General features: G+C 37.5%; 1 protein-coding gene across 1 annotated transcript in view; it reads left to right on the top strand.

Moving 5' to 3' along the window:
- Positions 1–17,558, top strand: part of LOC128908075 (transcription initiation factor TFIID subunit 4-like) — a 142,986-nt gene that overhangs the window by 48,069 nt on the left and 77,359 nt on the right. The window contains exons 11-12 of the mRNA XM_054197616.1: positions 14,149–14,279; positions 16,369–16,494. Of these exons, the coding sequence (XP_054053591.1) occupies positions 14,149–14,279; positions 16,369–16,494 (257 nt within the window). The remainder of the gene's footprint in view (positions 1–14,148; positions 14,280–16,368; positions 16,495–17,558) is intronic.

Here is a 17,558-nt window from a genome sequence, read left to right as displayed (position 1 = left end):
TCATAGGTTTACTTTGTTGTTATTTTATGTGTAATATACTTTTTAATTCTGTCTGATGAAATATTGATCTTTGTTCTGCCTTAATTCTTTCTTTGTTCAGTCACACTTGAATTGCATGTCTGCAATAAATATGCATGTTAAAACGTAAGGAAATAGTTTATCTCTGTTTTCTGTATTCTGGAGTGTATTGGATCTACTATGTGGCATCACAGTGGCAGCCCAGTTGTATGCACATGTATATATTTTAAGTAAATAATTTGGATACTCTAGAGGGTATTTTATATTGCTAAGCCATCTAAATTCTGGTTGGGATATCCTTCGTGGAACCAGGCCAGTAGATTTCAGAGCCTCGATTTAAAGCATTTGTTAGTAGTTTAATACGAGAGTCATTCTGTCATCCCCATTTCATCTGTTTGTTTGTCAACAGTTGCATTCATGTTTGAATGAGATGAAACTGTACTATTGATCATTGCTCTTTTATATACAGAGCAATTCTGACATAAAAGTTATACCGATTTCACTGGTTGGTTTACTTTAGAGGGTTTTTATAGCTGCTTGTGGGTTGTGGATTACAGTTGTTGTGGTTCTGAAATTCTGAGCTATCAGATTGCCTATGAACATAAATTTTTGTTTTCACTGTGCTTTTTGTTGATGTGACTTAGTTGTTTTCATTGTTGACTTTTAACTTTTTATCCATGAGTTGATTTGTCTTCAAACTGAAATATTCCTTTTAATATCAGTTTTCTCCACCAGCATCTTTCTGTCGGGATGACCTCCTTAAATACCTATGGACATAACTCTTGATTGTGTTTGGAGATAGTTCTAACATATCCTTGTTCCAAAGCATAGCATTTTGAAGTCATGCGTTGCGCTAATGACATGCTTGGCCCACTTGAACTGTACCTGGAGTGGTGTTTTCACCACTGGAAGTGGTGACTCCAGTTGCTTTTTCTCAGGAAAAAAAAAGTTCCATTAGATATTGTATAGTGCAAATTGCAAGTTACTGTGCATGCCAAATATGCTGTCTTTCTCTAGTTCCTATAAGCTTCAGTATGTCACCTGCAGAGATGTGGCAGGTGTAGAGATGTATCCCCATTCTGACATCTGGAACAGTTCTGTAACAGTGCAGAGTTAGGGGTTACTTTCATTAGTATAAACCAGGCAATTTACTAGAAATTTTGTTTAGATTAGAAGGTGTGCACAGCTCCCAATCTTCTTATCAATGTCCATAATTGGGATAATTTAGTTTCTTATGTTGAGATTGGAGTTTATTGTACACGTTCACTAGACAATCTGGTTTTATATTCCAACTTAATTGATTGCTAATGTTGCAGTATTATAAGACAATTATATGTTATTCACATTTATTATTTCCTTTTCCAAAAAGGTGGGAATACATTCCCATCTTAGTATCAGCAGCAGTGTTGCCAAATAAACATAGCCAGTAAGTATTTCAGCAGAATGTTAAACCGTATTGTTGTTCTTTCTTTAATAGGTCCATGATTAGACTTCCTGTTTTACAAGATGTCCCAACATGTGTTGGAATGGTAACTTCAGTACCACCTGAGAGCTTGGAGTCTGCCTTTCTGTGAAAGGTAGGGCAGCTTCCCTTCAATATGTTTTGTGTGTTTCTAAGGTTTTCTTTTTATTAATCTTATTGGTTCTGTGACACTACAGAATCTGAGTTACGCTTTTAGCGGTATCACCTCTAAGTGACAGAATTTATGTTATTTCATGAAGCAGTAATTTCTCAAAATAAATGTAGATATGTTCAAACTACGGTGATTTATGAAGAAAATGAACCTGTTTCTTGAGGCATCATTTTCAAAGGTTTTACTCCAACTGAACTGAGAGCACGACCGTACTATTCGCTCCCAGAAATATTTGGAGAATTTAAGTTTTGTTTTTACCTTAATACCTCGCTTTTCTGTTTTATGAATGTAGTGGAAAAGCCTTCTTTAAAAGGTCTTGCTATTTCTGGAAGGCAGTTCTGGCCTTCAGGTCCTACCAGAATACGTTGCCCAGCCTCAGAATAAGTTTGTATCTGGGAATTGAATGGCTTATATTTCTTGGTCTCTGCAAAGGAGAGTAAAATTAAGATCATTATTCTGTGGAGATGCATTCTCTACCAGATTAATTTATAACATCCATCTCATAAAGAGATTTCTGGTAATAAATACTGGATGTAAAATAAGAACAATAAAAAGAAAACCTTAGAGAACCATTCAATATTGCAATAAAGCTGACTTACATTATCCCTATAGGCAAACTCCATGCTCTAGAGGTGGTACTAATGTCCCCAACTCTCAACACATGTTGGAACATCTTTGTGGAGGAGGAAGTCATTGATCAGTGAGCAGCATCTTCAAGGATCATTTAAGGGGGAAAAAGTAAAAGGTAATATTTTCTAAATATGTTGAAATGATTGTTCATTACGTTTATTTGGCAATCCTGCTGCTCATACTAAGGTTGTAATGTTTTCATTTCTTTAAATTACTGAAAAACCTCATAAACTTCACTTTAGTCTTTCCTTCTCCCATGAGTTTGAATTGCGTTTGTTAGCCTCCTTCATGTTCCTGAATCTACTGCATACACCGTCCAGCTTCTACAGTATCTCATTGGCAATTTGACGCTTCTCTTCAGTGCTTATCATATGGAGAGTATTAGCATGTGGTTTAACCAGTTTTGCAGTGACTAGAGGTAAATAAGTCACAGCTAAATGTTGCAAAGTGTTGAACTGGTACAAAGACATTCTACTGGTAAAGAAAGGGTATTTGTTTTCAAGGAAGTAGCTGCAACACTGGACGTTGTGCCCAATAAGGTGCCACCATCTGTTCTTGCACAATAATATAGAAGTGTGACTTTAATATAAACTATCATGAACTACAGCTGTTTTGACAAAAATCAAATGACCATGTCTGATCTGGATAAACTTTGTAGTGGTGGATGATCTGGTCATGCACGGATTTGGTATTAATGGATGTGGCACAATGTCCTGATTTGACAACTTTTCCTCTAATCCTGGACATACAGGGATGAAGGTGCTCACGCTTTGAAATTCAGGTTATGGTTTTCGGTCTACACTTCTGGTATCCTTTATAATTTCCGTATTCTTTGTGCATATCCTTTCCTGCGGAGAGGTCCATCTCGCCTGCTTAAGATGAGGCCTCATGTTGAGCTAGTCTGCCTAGCGCCAGGCTTGTAGTGGACAGCTGCGATACCTGTTCAGATATGTTGCCAACAAGACTTTCATAGTGTCAGAGAGATGGTTTCTCCAGGAAAAAAAAAGTTGCCAAAATGCCTGCATTGTTTACAGAAGTTGCTTAAAAAAAACCAGAAGCATTTAGGAAAATTCTTGTACTTGGTGTTGTTTTTAATCCTTGTGTGGATGTGATGGAGAGTGTGGTCTGTTAGTGCCAGGGCTGTGTTACAGGATGCTGACATCTGTGCCTCCACATGTGTTTGTCATCGCTGACATTCTTACAACAGTTCTTTTCCATCTCTGTCTCACCTGACATGCTGTCATAATCCTGTGCGTCTTGTATTTAAGCCTGAGGTCCTTCAGGTTTAGGATCTTTTGATCTTGGGCTTAGGCCAAGAAGCACATTCTTGTAGCCTGCATGAAAACAGGTAGGGGAAAAAAAATCACCAATAACAACCTCTCTGTTTTTTTCTTAAGGACTCTTACTGGTGTCATTGCCACATTAATTCTTTCTCATCTGGTCCCTTTAACAATTTATTTTGATTTGACTCTAGTGAATAACCAAACACAAAAGTGCATTGAGGCACTTACTATTATTTATAAAAGTAGTGAACATGTTTTTCAGTTCTCTACAGTCACTCTGTGTTTATTCTTGAATGTTACTAAATATCTTTGGACATGCTTATTATGTTGTATTGTATTTATGTTTTGAGAAAACAAAGATGAAAAAAAAAATCCTCTAACTGTAATCTGTATATTCTTATTTGACTTGTTGAGACCTGCACCTATTTCAGTTCTCGTCTCCTCCTCTGTCTTACACTTTCCTCACGCTGTTTGGTCGCTGCAGCACAGGTTCCTGGTATTATAGGGTAGGATCTGGATGTAGTTCTCAAAAATTCTTTGACCTTCAGTGCCTCCCTTTTAATAATTTCAGCACCCTCCCTTCTTTTAGGATATACACCTGAAATTGCACAAAAGTAACCTTAAAGAGGAATTAGTAAAAGAGAAGGAATTGAACATCAAAATCAAGGATAACTTGTTTCCTTAGCACATTGAGATTTTGATTTCTTCTAAAAGAAATCAGGTAAATACAGGTTAGTTACAAAAAAAAATAGGGAAAACATTAATAGTAGTAGCTTCTGTTCCTTCAGAGTACACATTCTTTCTGTCCTCTCTGATCAAGCTGTAAAGCTTCCTTGCCGTCTGAACACCAGGTATTTTCTTCTCCCTGATACACTGCTTAGATGTTTGTGCTTCCATGATTTGTGGCAAGTCTTACTATTTTCCAAGCCTCCACATACCTGTGGATAATGTTGTTTGGTGAGTAGCTTGGTTCTGTTAGAGACAAACCACTAAGGATAATAAAAAGACTCTTTAGGGATGATTAATAGCTACCTTTTAGCTGTTTAATTATCTAGCTTAGAGACAGAATTTTGGAAACTGGATTGTCTGGTTATATATATTTTAGGTCAGACTTCTTCTCAAATTAGCTCTTTCTTTTTGCCAAAAAGTATGAATTATGTGTGGGTTCCCAGACTTACCCACCTGGTTGAGAATTCTTAGAGAAGTGAAGACTTTTTTTGTCAGTCTTACATGACTTTCATCAAAAAACACTAATCATATAAGTAGGGCTATGTAGGATTTTTGAGAAATTCTTCTTCCGTTTGATGGATTTTTTTGTGCTGTCCCAAATCCCACAGACTTGCCTAAGAGCTTTGAATCAGCACATAAAATAGGGTCAGACATTTTAGTCTGGGTTACACATAGATTTTACACGGATACAACTATTTCTCTGGTTAAAATAATTATACCAATATGACCTCCTAGAATGGAGATATTTTTCTGTTTTTCCCTTTACAAAAATTAGGAATATGAGATGAAATTAGAAGGCAGAAGTTCAAAACAGGCAAAAAGGGCTATTTTTTTTTTTCCGGTTGAGTAGTTAAGTTGTGGAACTCTTTGTTTTAGGATGTTGCAATTCAAAAAAATACTTGAAAAATTAATGGAAAAAAGATTCCATCCTGATCTGATAGAAAGATATGATCCTCTAATTTAGGCTGATCCTAGGCTGTCGCTTTTTTATTTTTTAATAGTCTTCTAGTAGCAAGTCCCACTACTGCTGTTAAAGAAAGGATGCCGGACCATATTACCCAGTATAGCTTTTTATACAATTATATAAATACATAGCTATTTATTACCGTATAGTTTGTATGGAATAAGTTAAATCCACTGTAGTACCTGAAACAAGCTACAAGTGGTTTTGTACCAGTGCATTCACACTACAGAACTTATGAGTTTGAGTTGCATCTTTGCTAAGATAATTTGGTTGGCTTTTACTATGGAGGGAGCAGGAGGAGAAGAGTATTAAAATTTGAGTAACATTTATTCAAAATTTTTATTCCTTTAGGTTACGTTACAGTTGTATGGCTGGTTATTTTTTTTTTTTCTCCTGTATCTTATACTGAAAATGTCTATGTATTTTGAGGATTTTAATCTGTAAGTTTGGGATTTATTGATTTATTTTTAAAAGTAACTGAAGTTTCACCAGTTTGTCAGTTTCACAAAATGCTTCCCAGGGAATCATCTCAAGGTGGGTAGTTCTGAAAAAGTACAGAACAAATACTACACCCAGCAAGTCTTGAGTTCTCAAGAAGACTTTTGTCCAGAAGCTGGGTCATGTGAGATAATTTTTATCCTGTGAGAGGAGGAATGTTCTTTTACAAACAGGCTCACTGAAGGAATTAATGTAGGATCTTCTGTTATTTTGTATATAAAAATTACATGGTGATAAAAGGTCGTTCTCTTTAACAAAGTCAGTTTATTACATCTGAAGGTGAACTGGAAGTATAGCGTTGAACGATATCAGATACTGGTTTACGAAATCTTTCCCATTCCAGTTGAGGGCTGGTTTGGAGCTGTGGAATATATCTTGGCCATCTGCTGCTCGCAGGGTGGTGCTGGTTTGTACCTGCTGGAGGGAATCGGTTAACAAATCTCAAAGCGCTTGGCACTGATTCTCTCTGCTTTGGCAGGAAATACTCCCTAGCTCGTGGCCCCCCGAAATGCGCCCCAGGCTGTAGGCTCCTCGGAGGCGCCTGCCCAAACGCCTTCATTCGGATCGGCTCTTTGTGTGAAGGTACCAAATACAGATTATTTTTTTGTTTCTCCTTTCTTTATCCTGTCTTCCAGCACCAGACAGGCTTAACAGTGCAGCAAGTCAACATTTATTAAATTATTTATGTATTTAGTTACTAAGACTTAAAGTGAAGCTTTTATTTAAAGGACTGAAAACAGAAAATTACAACTAAAATTATCATACTGTTTCTTTTGCCTGGGATCACTAGGTTATTTTATACCCCTAGGAATCTCTAATCCTAATCATCAGAGCTAGTGATTTGTTGTTTGCACTATTATTCTGTTTAACCAGCTTTTTCTTCATTTTTTAATACTTAAAGTCTGTCTGGGGCTGTGGTAGCCCACCCCTCCCAACAATACCCCCAGGGTATTTTGTACCCAAACAACCTCCTCACTTTTTTTCCTTTGTTGTGTTCCATCCCCCATTCTCTACCTTAATATTTAAGGTTGGGTTTTCCCTTTGACAGCAATATGAATGCAGTATTGATGGATTACGTTGTAGGCTGAGGACAGTGCTCTATGGGAGATGTACCCCCTTCTTCAGCCCCACCTGATTAGGTTGTGACAAGTAAGTTCAGTAATTGCCATTCATGGCTCCTCAGGATGCCAAGGGCCTGTAGTGCATTAGAGTTGTTTCCTCTTTGTGTTTAGTCAGCCTGATAGTTAAATGCTATTCCTCAGTTTAGAATTATTAATATAATAGTATTAGACAAAGCACCTATTGCTTTCTCTTGATTTCATGACCCACTTTCTGTAGAGACCATCCCTGGTGTGTCTTAGGACACGCAAATGGTGCTTGTCTAGTTTTTGAAGGTGAACTGCTCTTCCCTTTCCCCACAGTTTTTTCATCTGTTAGTCTCCAGAAGTTCCTGTATAGCGTAAGTCTTGAACAGTGACTTCTTAGCTGATCATGCTGTATTTAATTATGTTGCGTGTGATTTTACAGAGATTAAGGTGTTTTAAATGCTTCACTGCTGACACCTACAGCAGAACTGTAAAATCGTTTCCCTTACGCTATTGAAAGTGAGGAATGGAATTTATTAAAGAATTGCATAGTTTGGAAGGCTGCAGAAATTCAAGTAGTGGTTTTTCCAGTACCTTGCTTGTCCTGTCGGGAAAGGTTGCGGGGGGACTGGGGCGCGTAAAGCTGTGGTGGTTCTGTTGGGAGAGGAGGAGGAAGGGTGCTCGGCCGACCATGGCAGGGGCAATCTGAGGCGCCGCCGGGGGCTGACTCTGCTGGGGCAGGTAGCTGTCACCATCACCTGCATCTTTGTTGCATTATTTTAGATCCGATGCTGTTGAATGAGGTTAAATAGAAGTTTAAACAAACGATGTCCCAGATTTGAGGGGGTGGGGTTTTGTTTGTCTCCATCTTGCCGCATGCAGGCCAGCTCTGACAGCAGAGGCGGCCTGCACCTGAGAAGTCTGGTTCCACTTGCATCTTGGGCTGATATTGCATGCACAGAATTTAAAGTTTAAAAAGTTGCTTCTGGTTTTAAGATGACAACAGAGAGTGCTTTCTGCTGTTCTGGCTGACCTGTGATTAGGACAAATGGAGACTAATTATGCACTCTCCCAGTGTTTCTGCTGAAGGACAAGACAAATTCAAGCCCTAAATACATGCTATTTAACTGTTTAAAATCAGTTCTTCAAGGTTTTTCTGTTTTAAGTGTAAACGTAAAGAGATTTTATACAGGCACTCAATAATTTATCACGTCAATAATCAGAGTCAGACCTAATGTTTTACAAATAAATTTTTTTTTAATCTTTGATCTCAATCCTGTCAGTCCTCTTAAAGTATAAATTATTAAAGTAACTTTTTGATTCTTTGAAAGCCTATCTGCAAAGATAGTATTTTTCTTCTGCTTCTCAAATAGGGCAGTACTCTTCTTATAATTTATTTCAGTTTGTTTGATCAACAAAATATAATTAAACTTTTAAAGTGCAGCAAAGCCAGTACCTTTCAGATAGCTAAGCAGACAATAGCGCTCTTCAGAATTTTCACTTCTTGGGACCTGAAAGTTTTCAACAACAAGATTTAGGTTCTTTTATGTTTGCAAAAAACAATCTTGTGCTAGTGACACATATGCCAATATCAGAATAATATTGCTCAATGTTTTTTCCCCTAAAGGTTTTTGGAACTTACATACAAGTTCTAACTTTCTAGAAACTCTATTGTAATATCTGAAACTTTTAAATAGAATATAGTTCATTTGTAACAAAAATACTCTAACATGTATACTTTCTTTGCATGCTGCCTCATATACTCCAGATCTTTATTAAATGCTGATTGAACCATAGTTTGCTATTAAAGCTCCCAAACATGTAATTAAGAATTAATATGCAGGCAGGCTTTATTGTGTTGTTCTGTAAGTACTTGGCGGATTAGAAATTTGTTTACTTTGTGAGTATTAATCTGTGATCCCTCGTGTTTTTTATATAGGATAGTGTGACTCAACTGACTGCTGTAGTAGCATTTGATGCTGATAAGGACGTGCTGAAACTGATTCCTCCACAAAGAGTTGAAGTGTTCATGCAGTCATCAATTCTGGATGGTCTTGTACAGCTCTGGTGTAGTAGAGATGTGCCAAGAACACTTGAATGAAGAATGTGACCTTAGTTATATCTTTAAAAATATAAAAACTCAAATTCAAGTGGAGAGATTGGTTAAAATTATAGCTTGGAGCACTGCTTTGCTCCCGCTCCACTTTTGTTGTTATCCTTGATGATGTCTTTGTCATAGCTCTAGGAAAACTTCAGAATTACATTGCTAAAGTAATTTTAAAGACCTGAAGCGTATACTTGTTATCAAAAATGTCTAAATTTAACAAATGTATTATTTAAAAGCAAGCAACTTTTCTCAAATTACGCATTTCTTGATGTTTTACTTTTAAGAATGTGGCTCCTTACTGCTTTAAATGCAGAATTTTGATCACAAAACTACAAGTTAAGATGACTGCGTTATCAAACTTAAAGCACATTATGATCATCACCTAAAAGTCGGAAACAAGTTCAACTTTTTTTAACAAAAGACAAATGATAGCAGTCTGTTGATAGAAGTAAGTTAATTTTTTTGTTTAATCTTAATTTTCTCTTCGGGTTTTTTATCTCTGTACATATGTAAGTATATATGTTATGACTTATTATTGCAATGATCAGATGGCACAATCAAGACCAGAATCCAGAATGCTAGGACCTAAATAAAAACACCTGTAGATGAAGCCACTGTCCAGTGACTTGGTTAGAAAGATGAATAATGTATAAGGGTATTTGTGTTTTGCGATACAATTCAATATGTATAGTATTATATGTATATGTATATACACACTTCTTAAAACTATATTGTATTTCTTTTCCTATGTTGTCATCAGTCTAGGGAATCTTGCAAAGGGAAGAGCAGCCTTTCTGTATTAAAACTGAGAAAAGTAATTATGCAGACTAGATTATTATCTCAGGAATTTCCTATTTAGAGATCAGCATTATTTTCCTTTGATGGCAGACAGAATTTCAGTATGCTTTTTAGAAATAAGTGTGGATGAAACTCAGGAGGAGATGTAGCAGTGAAGAAAAAAAATACTAAGGCTTCCATATAGAAACATATGAAAATTAACAGTTTCTAGCCCTTTGCGTAGATTCAGTTTCTACTTGGCATTTTCTCTTGAGTAGCAGAAAGCAAAAAGAGACGATCTCTAACCAATGGTATCAGGACTTCTCTTAGGCCAGCGGATCAATAACGTCGTGTCCATGACTGTTTATGAACCTATAATGAGGCCGACATTTCCAAGTGTGGATGAGATTGTTGTTTCAGGAGCACACTGGTAATTTTCCCATCCTTGCCCCAAGTACAATCCAAGTATTTAAGCAACGTGCCAAATCTTTGTGTAGTGTATAGCTTTGGAATGTGCCCTGCTCCTGACATCCTCTGCTAACAGGATTTTGACTAATGTAATTTGGAGCAGGGAAGATGTGATGATGCTTCCACATATGATGAATGCCGTGCGTGACAAGTTGACTTTTCAAAAATGTATCTTTTTGTCTTTTTGTAGTCTGGTTTCTTGACGCTAATTCATTTTTTTGGGGAAATTTCTTTTGTAGTCTTCCTTCCTTAGACTGTTTTCCAAAGAAAGCTAGCCGTAAATGATTGAACAGTCTGTTCGCCTGCCTTCTCTCTCCCTTCAGGTAACCTTTGAATCCATTGATAAATCAACAGCTAGATAGCCCTCTGTCTGTGCTAGTTGAGGGGGAAATCAACCGGTTTTTCCTTTTCTTTGCTCTTCTGTCTGGTTGGCGGCCAGTCAGCGCTCTGGTGCAGACTGGCCAGGCTACCTCAGGGTGAGCTGACTGTGCCTGGCTGGCAAGCTGGACAAATATGTGCTGGGAGACATGCCAGGGGTGATCCTTGGTGGATGAGGGAACTAAGGGTATTGTGCAATAATAAGAAATAGGGGAGGAAGTTGGAGCTATGCAGGAGGACCGGGATCGTAGGTTGGAAGAGAACTGGAGTGGTCATCTAGTCCAACTTCTTGCTCAAAGCTGGGTCAACATTAAATTCAAACATGGTTGCTCAGGGCGTTGTGTGGCTGAGCCTTAAAAAACTGGAAGATGGGAGAGTCTACAACTTTTTTGTGCAAAGTGTTCTAGTACTTAATTATCTTCATAATGAAGAACTCTTCCCTATATCCAGTCAGCACCACTGCTGTTTCAGTTTATGAATTTATTTCTCATTCTTCTTCCAGACATCCTCAGTGAAGAGTGTCTCTCCATCTTCTCAATAACCTCTCCCCTGAGCTTTCTCTTCTCCAGGATAAGGAACAGGTTCTCCTTGTACAGATCATATGCCCCAACCCCTTAACCCTCTTGGTGACCTTTCCTTGGACTCAAGTTTTTCCAAGTCTTTCTTGTACCAGGCAACCCAAAACTGACTGCAGTACTTGCATCTAGTGGGCTGAGTGAAGAGGAGTAATCGCTTCCCTTGATGCGTTGGTTCCTGTTGATTTGCCATTTTGCTGTTGATAAAACCCACTATGCCCTTAGTCTTCGTTGTTGCCAGGACGCAGTGCTGAATCCTGGTTGGCCTACTGACCACCAGACCCTTGTGTGCTTTCCATCAGTGCTGCTGTCCTGGCAGGCCATCCCCAGCCTGTGTCATGGCAGACAGTTAGTCCATCCCCGGTGCAATACTTTCCATTTGTCCTTCTTGAATTTCATGAAGTTCCTGCTGTCCCGCTCGTGAGGTCCTCCTGACTGGCAGCCCTTCCCTTTACTGTGCTCAGTGTGGTGCTTTGTGTCTCCCCCTCCAGGTCACTGAGAAGGCACTGAACAGGGTAAGTCCCAGGACAGACTCCTGAGGGGCTCCCTTTGTAACTGGTATCTGGGTAGTTTTCTGGACTTGAGAATGTTGTGTTGAGGGATTCCAGGAGTAGAAAGTTACTGGGGTATCGCAGAGGCTGATGAAGAGGATGGAGAACAAGAATCCTTAGGAACCAGGCATCTCAGGCAATGGTCCTTTGATTATGCATGAATTTCTGGAGTTGAATAGGCAGAACAAGCCTTATAATGGTTGAATTTACTTAGAACAAAAGTCTTTAAAAATTAGGAAAACCTTTATTGTGAAAAAACCAAGATGGTGATAGTTCTTTATTGTGAAAGGATTGTGCGTGTTCAGGGAAATTTACACTGCTGAAATTCAATGGATGATTATTTTAACAATTATTCATTCCTACCCTTACCTAGAGTACTCGACAGAATTTTCCATCTCAAACCTCTTTTCTGGATACTAGTTAATTAAATTTCCCTTCTTACTTGCATTTCATCTTTCGGACTAGGGTTTTTTGGTTGATAGCTTTGCTTACACATGTTTGCATAATAAAATGGTGCATGCTCAAATAGGTCTTGATATTGCAAGTCTGACTTGCAGAAATAGCTCCTACCAATATGAATAGTCCCACGGACTTCAAGGACTTAATTTGCATGAGTAACAGTTGCAGCATTGTGATCTTAATGCCTATGTCTGCTTTCCATTATACGTCCAGCTTTCAGCAACTTCAGCGGAGTTCCAGCTCTATTACAGAGGACATCAAGAAATATTTAATTTTTTTTTTTAGCAATAAAGCAAAAATCAGTTAAAAAGCATATACGCATATTGCTAAAATCCTTAAGGTAACATGTACAATACGGAGTCAGTGATGGCTTAAGTTAGTTTATGAGATAACGACTTCAAAGAATCATTAAAAAAACTAATATCAGAAATATATGACACAGAGAATTCAGCTCTGGGAAATGTGTGAACGATGTACTGTAGTGATGTAATAAAATATATGTTTAAATAGACACTGCAGATCAAAAACAAAATAAAGAGGCAGAGCCGGGGAGCCATAGGAGCCAGACCTCATCCCTTTCACACGCTGGGGCACATGATTCAGGGTGGTGCCGCTGCTGGCCACAGTCCTTCCCATGGGGCGGCCCTGACAGGAGCCCAGCGCGCTGCTGTGGCTGCCAGCTCTGCTCAGGTCACAGCCCGCACCAGCCACCGACACATCCCGGAGAGAGCCCCGCTCCCCGCCTCCCTGGCATCGCTCAGGCGTGTTGTGGGCTCTCGCTCTGGGATTTGGGCAGGAAGAGCCAGGGATGCCTCGCACAACATGTACTCGTCCTCAGGCCTCCCAGCTTCATGATTGCTCGGGGACTCCTCCCACAAACGGAGATCGCTTTTCTAATTAGCCGTTCAGGAAACACTTTCCAAAATACTCTCAAATGAATTTCCTGTAGTATTTGGCATACCCGTTAACCTTTCCAAATGTTTTTTAAAGTCTTGGGTTCATTTAATGGAAAACTGATTCAGCGTAATCAGAGTATTTACTCTTTTATGGCGGGGCAAATCCAATAATCCATAAAACTACTGACTTTTTTTTTATATATATATATATAAAATGTATATATGTGTGTGTGCACACAGAGTTTTCTATCCAGAAAACTGTCAAACTGGAACTACTCATACATATGTCTTTGTAGGACCATAGCTTAGATTAGTATGAATATTCATATATGTACAAATTTATATTCAACACTTTGTAATTATTTTGATGAATTTAGAAATTCTTAAGTCTTAGTCCTATTCTTTTTTTCTGGAGCTTAGGTGTTTTTTCATATATCAATACATTAGACTGCAGAGCGTTTGCTTTTTGTATAAACTCAGCACAAAGTATCAAATGTCCAAATAACTAAGAATATGTCTTTTAGCAGTGTTTAGGGGACAACTGGTGTTTTTAAATAACTGCTGTTAATGTGACTTTATTTCCTCATATTCAATTAATAAGGTGGGGTTTTCCCTAAGGAATTTTCATTATTGTGAAAATACACAATAGTATTTCACACACATAGTAGTGTGCTGATAGTGTAGACTAAAGTGTGCAACAGCGTGCCTTGGCTGCAGCCTCTCCTCACCCCTGTTGTGAGTTAACCTGCACTAATGCTTCTGGAAATCAAGGAATTGCTTTTGCTTGTGTAAAATAACTGAAAATTCAGAATTGCCTCGTACTCTGTTATGCTCTGTTTTAATATGCTAGGATAAACTTCAGTAGAGTTTTTAAATTCTAAGCAGTAAAAAAAATGCTCTGATTTCTCTTTCAAACTTCAAAGTGTAGTCATACCTCTTTTCAAGGGGTCATGAACATATCACCAAAGCTTTGTAAATACACCATCAGGGGGTTTTCTGTTCAGAAAAATGGAGTTATGGCTTTATGTTCTTTAGAGGTTTGGGATTTTTTTGTTGGGGGTAAGCTAATTCTGTTTTGTTTTGTTTTTTGCTTTAGCTAAAAAACTAGGAATTACTGATGTGCCAGCCGAGGTGGTTACTTTTATTTCCCATGCAACACAAAACAGATTAAGAACGGTGATAGAAAAAGTGACCGTGATAACCCAGCACCGAATGGAATCGTACAAAGTAAGTGTGCGGGGAAGGGTGTTGTGCGTTACAGGGCGATGCAGCCCGATGCCAGTTCCTCTCAGCACCCAGGAGATGTGCTGTGTTCACCCTGTGTGCGAAGCGTGTCCCAGACCCAGGTTTGTCTCCCCCCGCAAGGAGCCAGGTGGTGTGTGGTAGCACTGCTTGTCCTCCTCCCTCCTCCTCCTCCCTCCTAGAACTTGTGTGGAGAATTATCTTTTCATCCTTCTGTGCTAAAGTGCCTAGCGTGGGGCATCTGTTAAGCTAGCTCCGCTCGTGGATTGCGACGAAGACTGTTGATTCCTGATGTCTCCTTTTTTGACCAAGGTAACCATTGATTGGATCAAAATTGCTTCAATAGATAGAAATCTCTAGTAACTATAGATTAGGACATGTTACTAACTATAGTCACATCTCCTTGGCTGTGACAAATACAAATATTTTACAAAAGCTACCAACAGGTCTTAAACCAGCAACTGAAGAATTCTTCACTGTAATTAAACGGTGATGTTCTCTTTTAAAAAGAATATTTCAAGATAAAATGCTACTCCAATTTCATTGTTAGTGATTGTATTCTTGCAGAGAATTGAAAGAATTTAGATATCTTAAACTGGGGGAAATTTAAATAAGAATCTGCAAAAGAAAATTTAAAGAGGAATCTGAAACAATTTAGATATCTTAAACCAGGGGGGGAATATAAATAAGAATCTGCAAACCAGTTTGAAATTCAAATAGATCAAACATCTTTACTGATAAATATAAAATATCTTTCTTGATAAAAGTAAGATGCTAATGGTTGTTAAACTGATGTACAACCAAGATGGCAATAGCCATGGTTGTGTGTTCTGTCTAAGCTGTCCTTAGATTTCTTTAGTGTATACCTACATTGAGTAGCTTTGGTTTGGTTTTTGGCTTGTTTTGGGTGGGTTTTTTTGTTTTCCTTGAGTGAAAGCCCGGTCAAACAGTTTTGGATTGTATCTTTGCCCACGTATTTCCCAAACCTGAGTCACAGTTGGACTAATTATATGTGGCATATATAAGAAAAAATTATCTTTGGGATCTTGTGACTAGAATCAGCATTACTTTGACAGAAAAATGAATTAAAAAAAAAAAATAAAGGCTATTATGCCTGTGCGTTACCTGCACTTACCTCTTTCTTTGCAATTGATGGATAGATTCTACTGTATTGGACTAAAAGTTAAATATCCTTGTTTCTTTCCAATATTTTTCATCTGCTTCATCAGCGTTAAATCCCAACTTTCTTCTCCCTGGGATGGTGCCTGAGAAGAAGAAACTTCACTTAGTCCATGTTAAGCCAAAGATGCGTTTAAAATAGTATCTTCACAGATTCTTAGGGGAAAAAAAAAGTGTTATCTTTGACTGAACCGTAGCGTTTTCATTGTCTTTTGTATATTTCTTGGTTAATGGTTTTCTTTGATTTCATAGCATTGCAGTCAAAAAAGAAAATATTAAGCAGATAAATGAGATGGAAGTAATACAAATAACTGATTTTTCTGACTGACGTTCTGAGTGTTCCCCATGTGGCTTGTGTCACAAATTCTTATTGTTTCTGGGTACTAGGAAAGCTTGCATGCTCTTAGTTGTCAGAAAGTTCTATTTAAATTGTAATTCGAGGCTTATTTTCAACTGAATTTTTAGCTTTAATGTTCTTATAATGCTGCATCTTGATCATATCTGTTACTAGTTCAAGATGCGTACAAACACAGGAATTGCAGTTTACAACCAGGCTTATGTGCTCTCTCTAGGATTGTTCAGTAAGTTAAGTGTCTTGGCTTTCTCTTTAATAAGTAAATCTGTTGGTTTTATTTTTTTAACTCTTTGATATCTCTGGTGCTGGTAAATCAATCTGTGTTTTTTAAATTTGCTTACATATTAATTAAATAATCAGATTCCAGCTACATTATTAAACATAGGCTGGCTTCATTCCCCTGAGCTTGAAAAAAAAATACAGAATTTTTTTTTATTGTAAGTACGCTGGAAAGATTTTAATGTATAACACCTATATTCTTCTTTAAATGCATAGTCTTGATGAAAATGCATGTTTCCATAAAATGTTCTTATTTAACAGGATGATGAATGGTATGAACAAGCTACAGACGTCCGATCACAATTAAAGTTTTTTGAGCAGTTGGAGCGTTTAGAAAAGCAAAGGAAAGATGAACAAGAGAGGGAAATCTTGCTAAAGGCCGCCAAGGTATCTGCTTTATTCTTTTTTTTTTTTAAACTACTTAACAATTCATAGTCTTCAGACAACTACTTAATTTCTTGAAATCTGTTTCATAAACACATTTTTTTTTCTTGTAACAAAAAGAACCTGTTGTTGTGACATGATGCCTTTAATTCATTAAGTCCTGTTATCGTATCGTACCTATGATGACTCCGGACCTGCCTGACTGGACGCTCCAGCGCTTTCAAGATACAGCTCTGAATTTGATGAGTTCTTGGGCATATAGGAGACAATGGCTAACATTTTCAAAATAACGTGGTGAAATAATTTTCACAATTGCCTTTGAAATTTAATAGATGCCAGGGTTTCTGTGCCATTTGAAAGTCATAGCCTATGCTTCTGGTGTTTAAACACAATGCAGTAAATTGTTACTGATTTATTTGAGGTTTTTTACTTTACTGCTTGAGTTTTTTAAGGCTTTTTACTTCTTGAGTTTCTAGACTGTTTTTAAAAAGAAAAATTTTATTCATTTGTTTATTTTAATTTAAATACTATGTGTTCCAGTTGGTGTTCTGGTCACCTCTGTATAATTGCATTATTTAATTGATTCGTACCTGGCTTCAGTTAACCAGCAATTCTTCTGGACTTGTTCCTTTATGACTTTAATTTCAAAGACTGACTTTTCATACATTCAATAGAACAAACTAAGACAGTATTGTTTGAAGAGCATACAGGTATAGATAAATCTCCTGTTTATAACTGCAAATTTAATTATATATATTATATCAAACTGCAAATAAGTTTATCCCATAGTTATCTCAATTTTCATGGAATTATTTATTGTCTATTCGGAAGGTATTCTACAGAACAACTCAACGCTCAGTTGTAGCAGCCTCCTGATTTTGTGCCATTAAGGTTCACAAATTGAGAGATTTATTTTTCAAAAAACCTACTCTTGCTCACTTCAGAATTTTTCTTTCTCAATTTGGCTACTTTAATCTGTCTTCACTCTTAATTTATAATTGCTCACATTGTTAAATATTCCACAAATTTCCATGTAACGTATATACTTTTTGAATGTTTAGATGGGA

The sequence above is a fragment of the Rissa tridactyla genome, chromosome 4 (assembly GCF_028500815.1).
Source record: "Rissa tridactyla isolate bRisTri1 chromosome 4, bRisTri1.patW.cur.20221130, whole genome shotgun sequence".
NCBI classification, from domain to species: Eukaryota; Metazoa; Chordata; class Aves; order Charadriiformes; family Laridae; genus Rissa; species Rissa tridactyla.
Note: the sequence above shows the minus strand (reverse complement) of the source record. Positions and strands in the feature narration are given on the sequence as shown.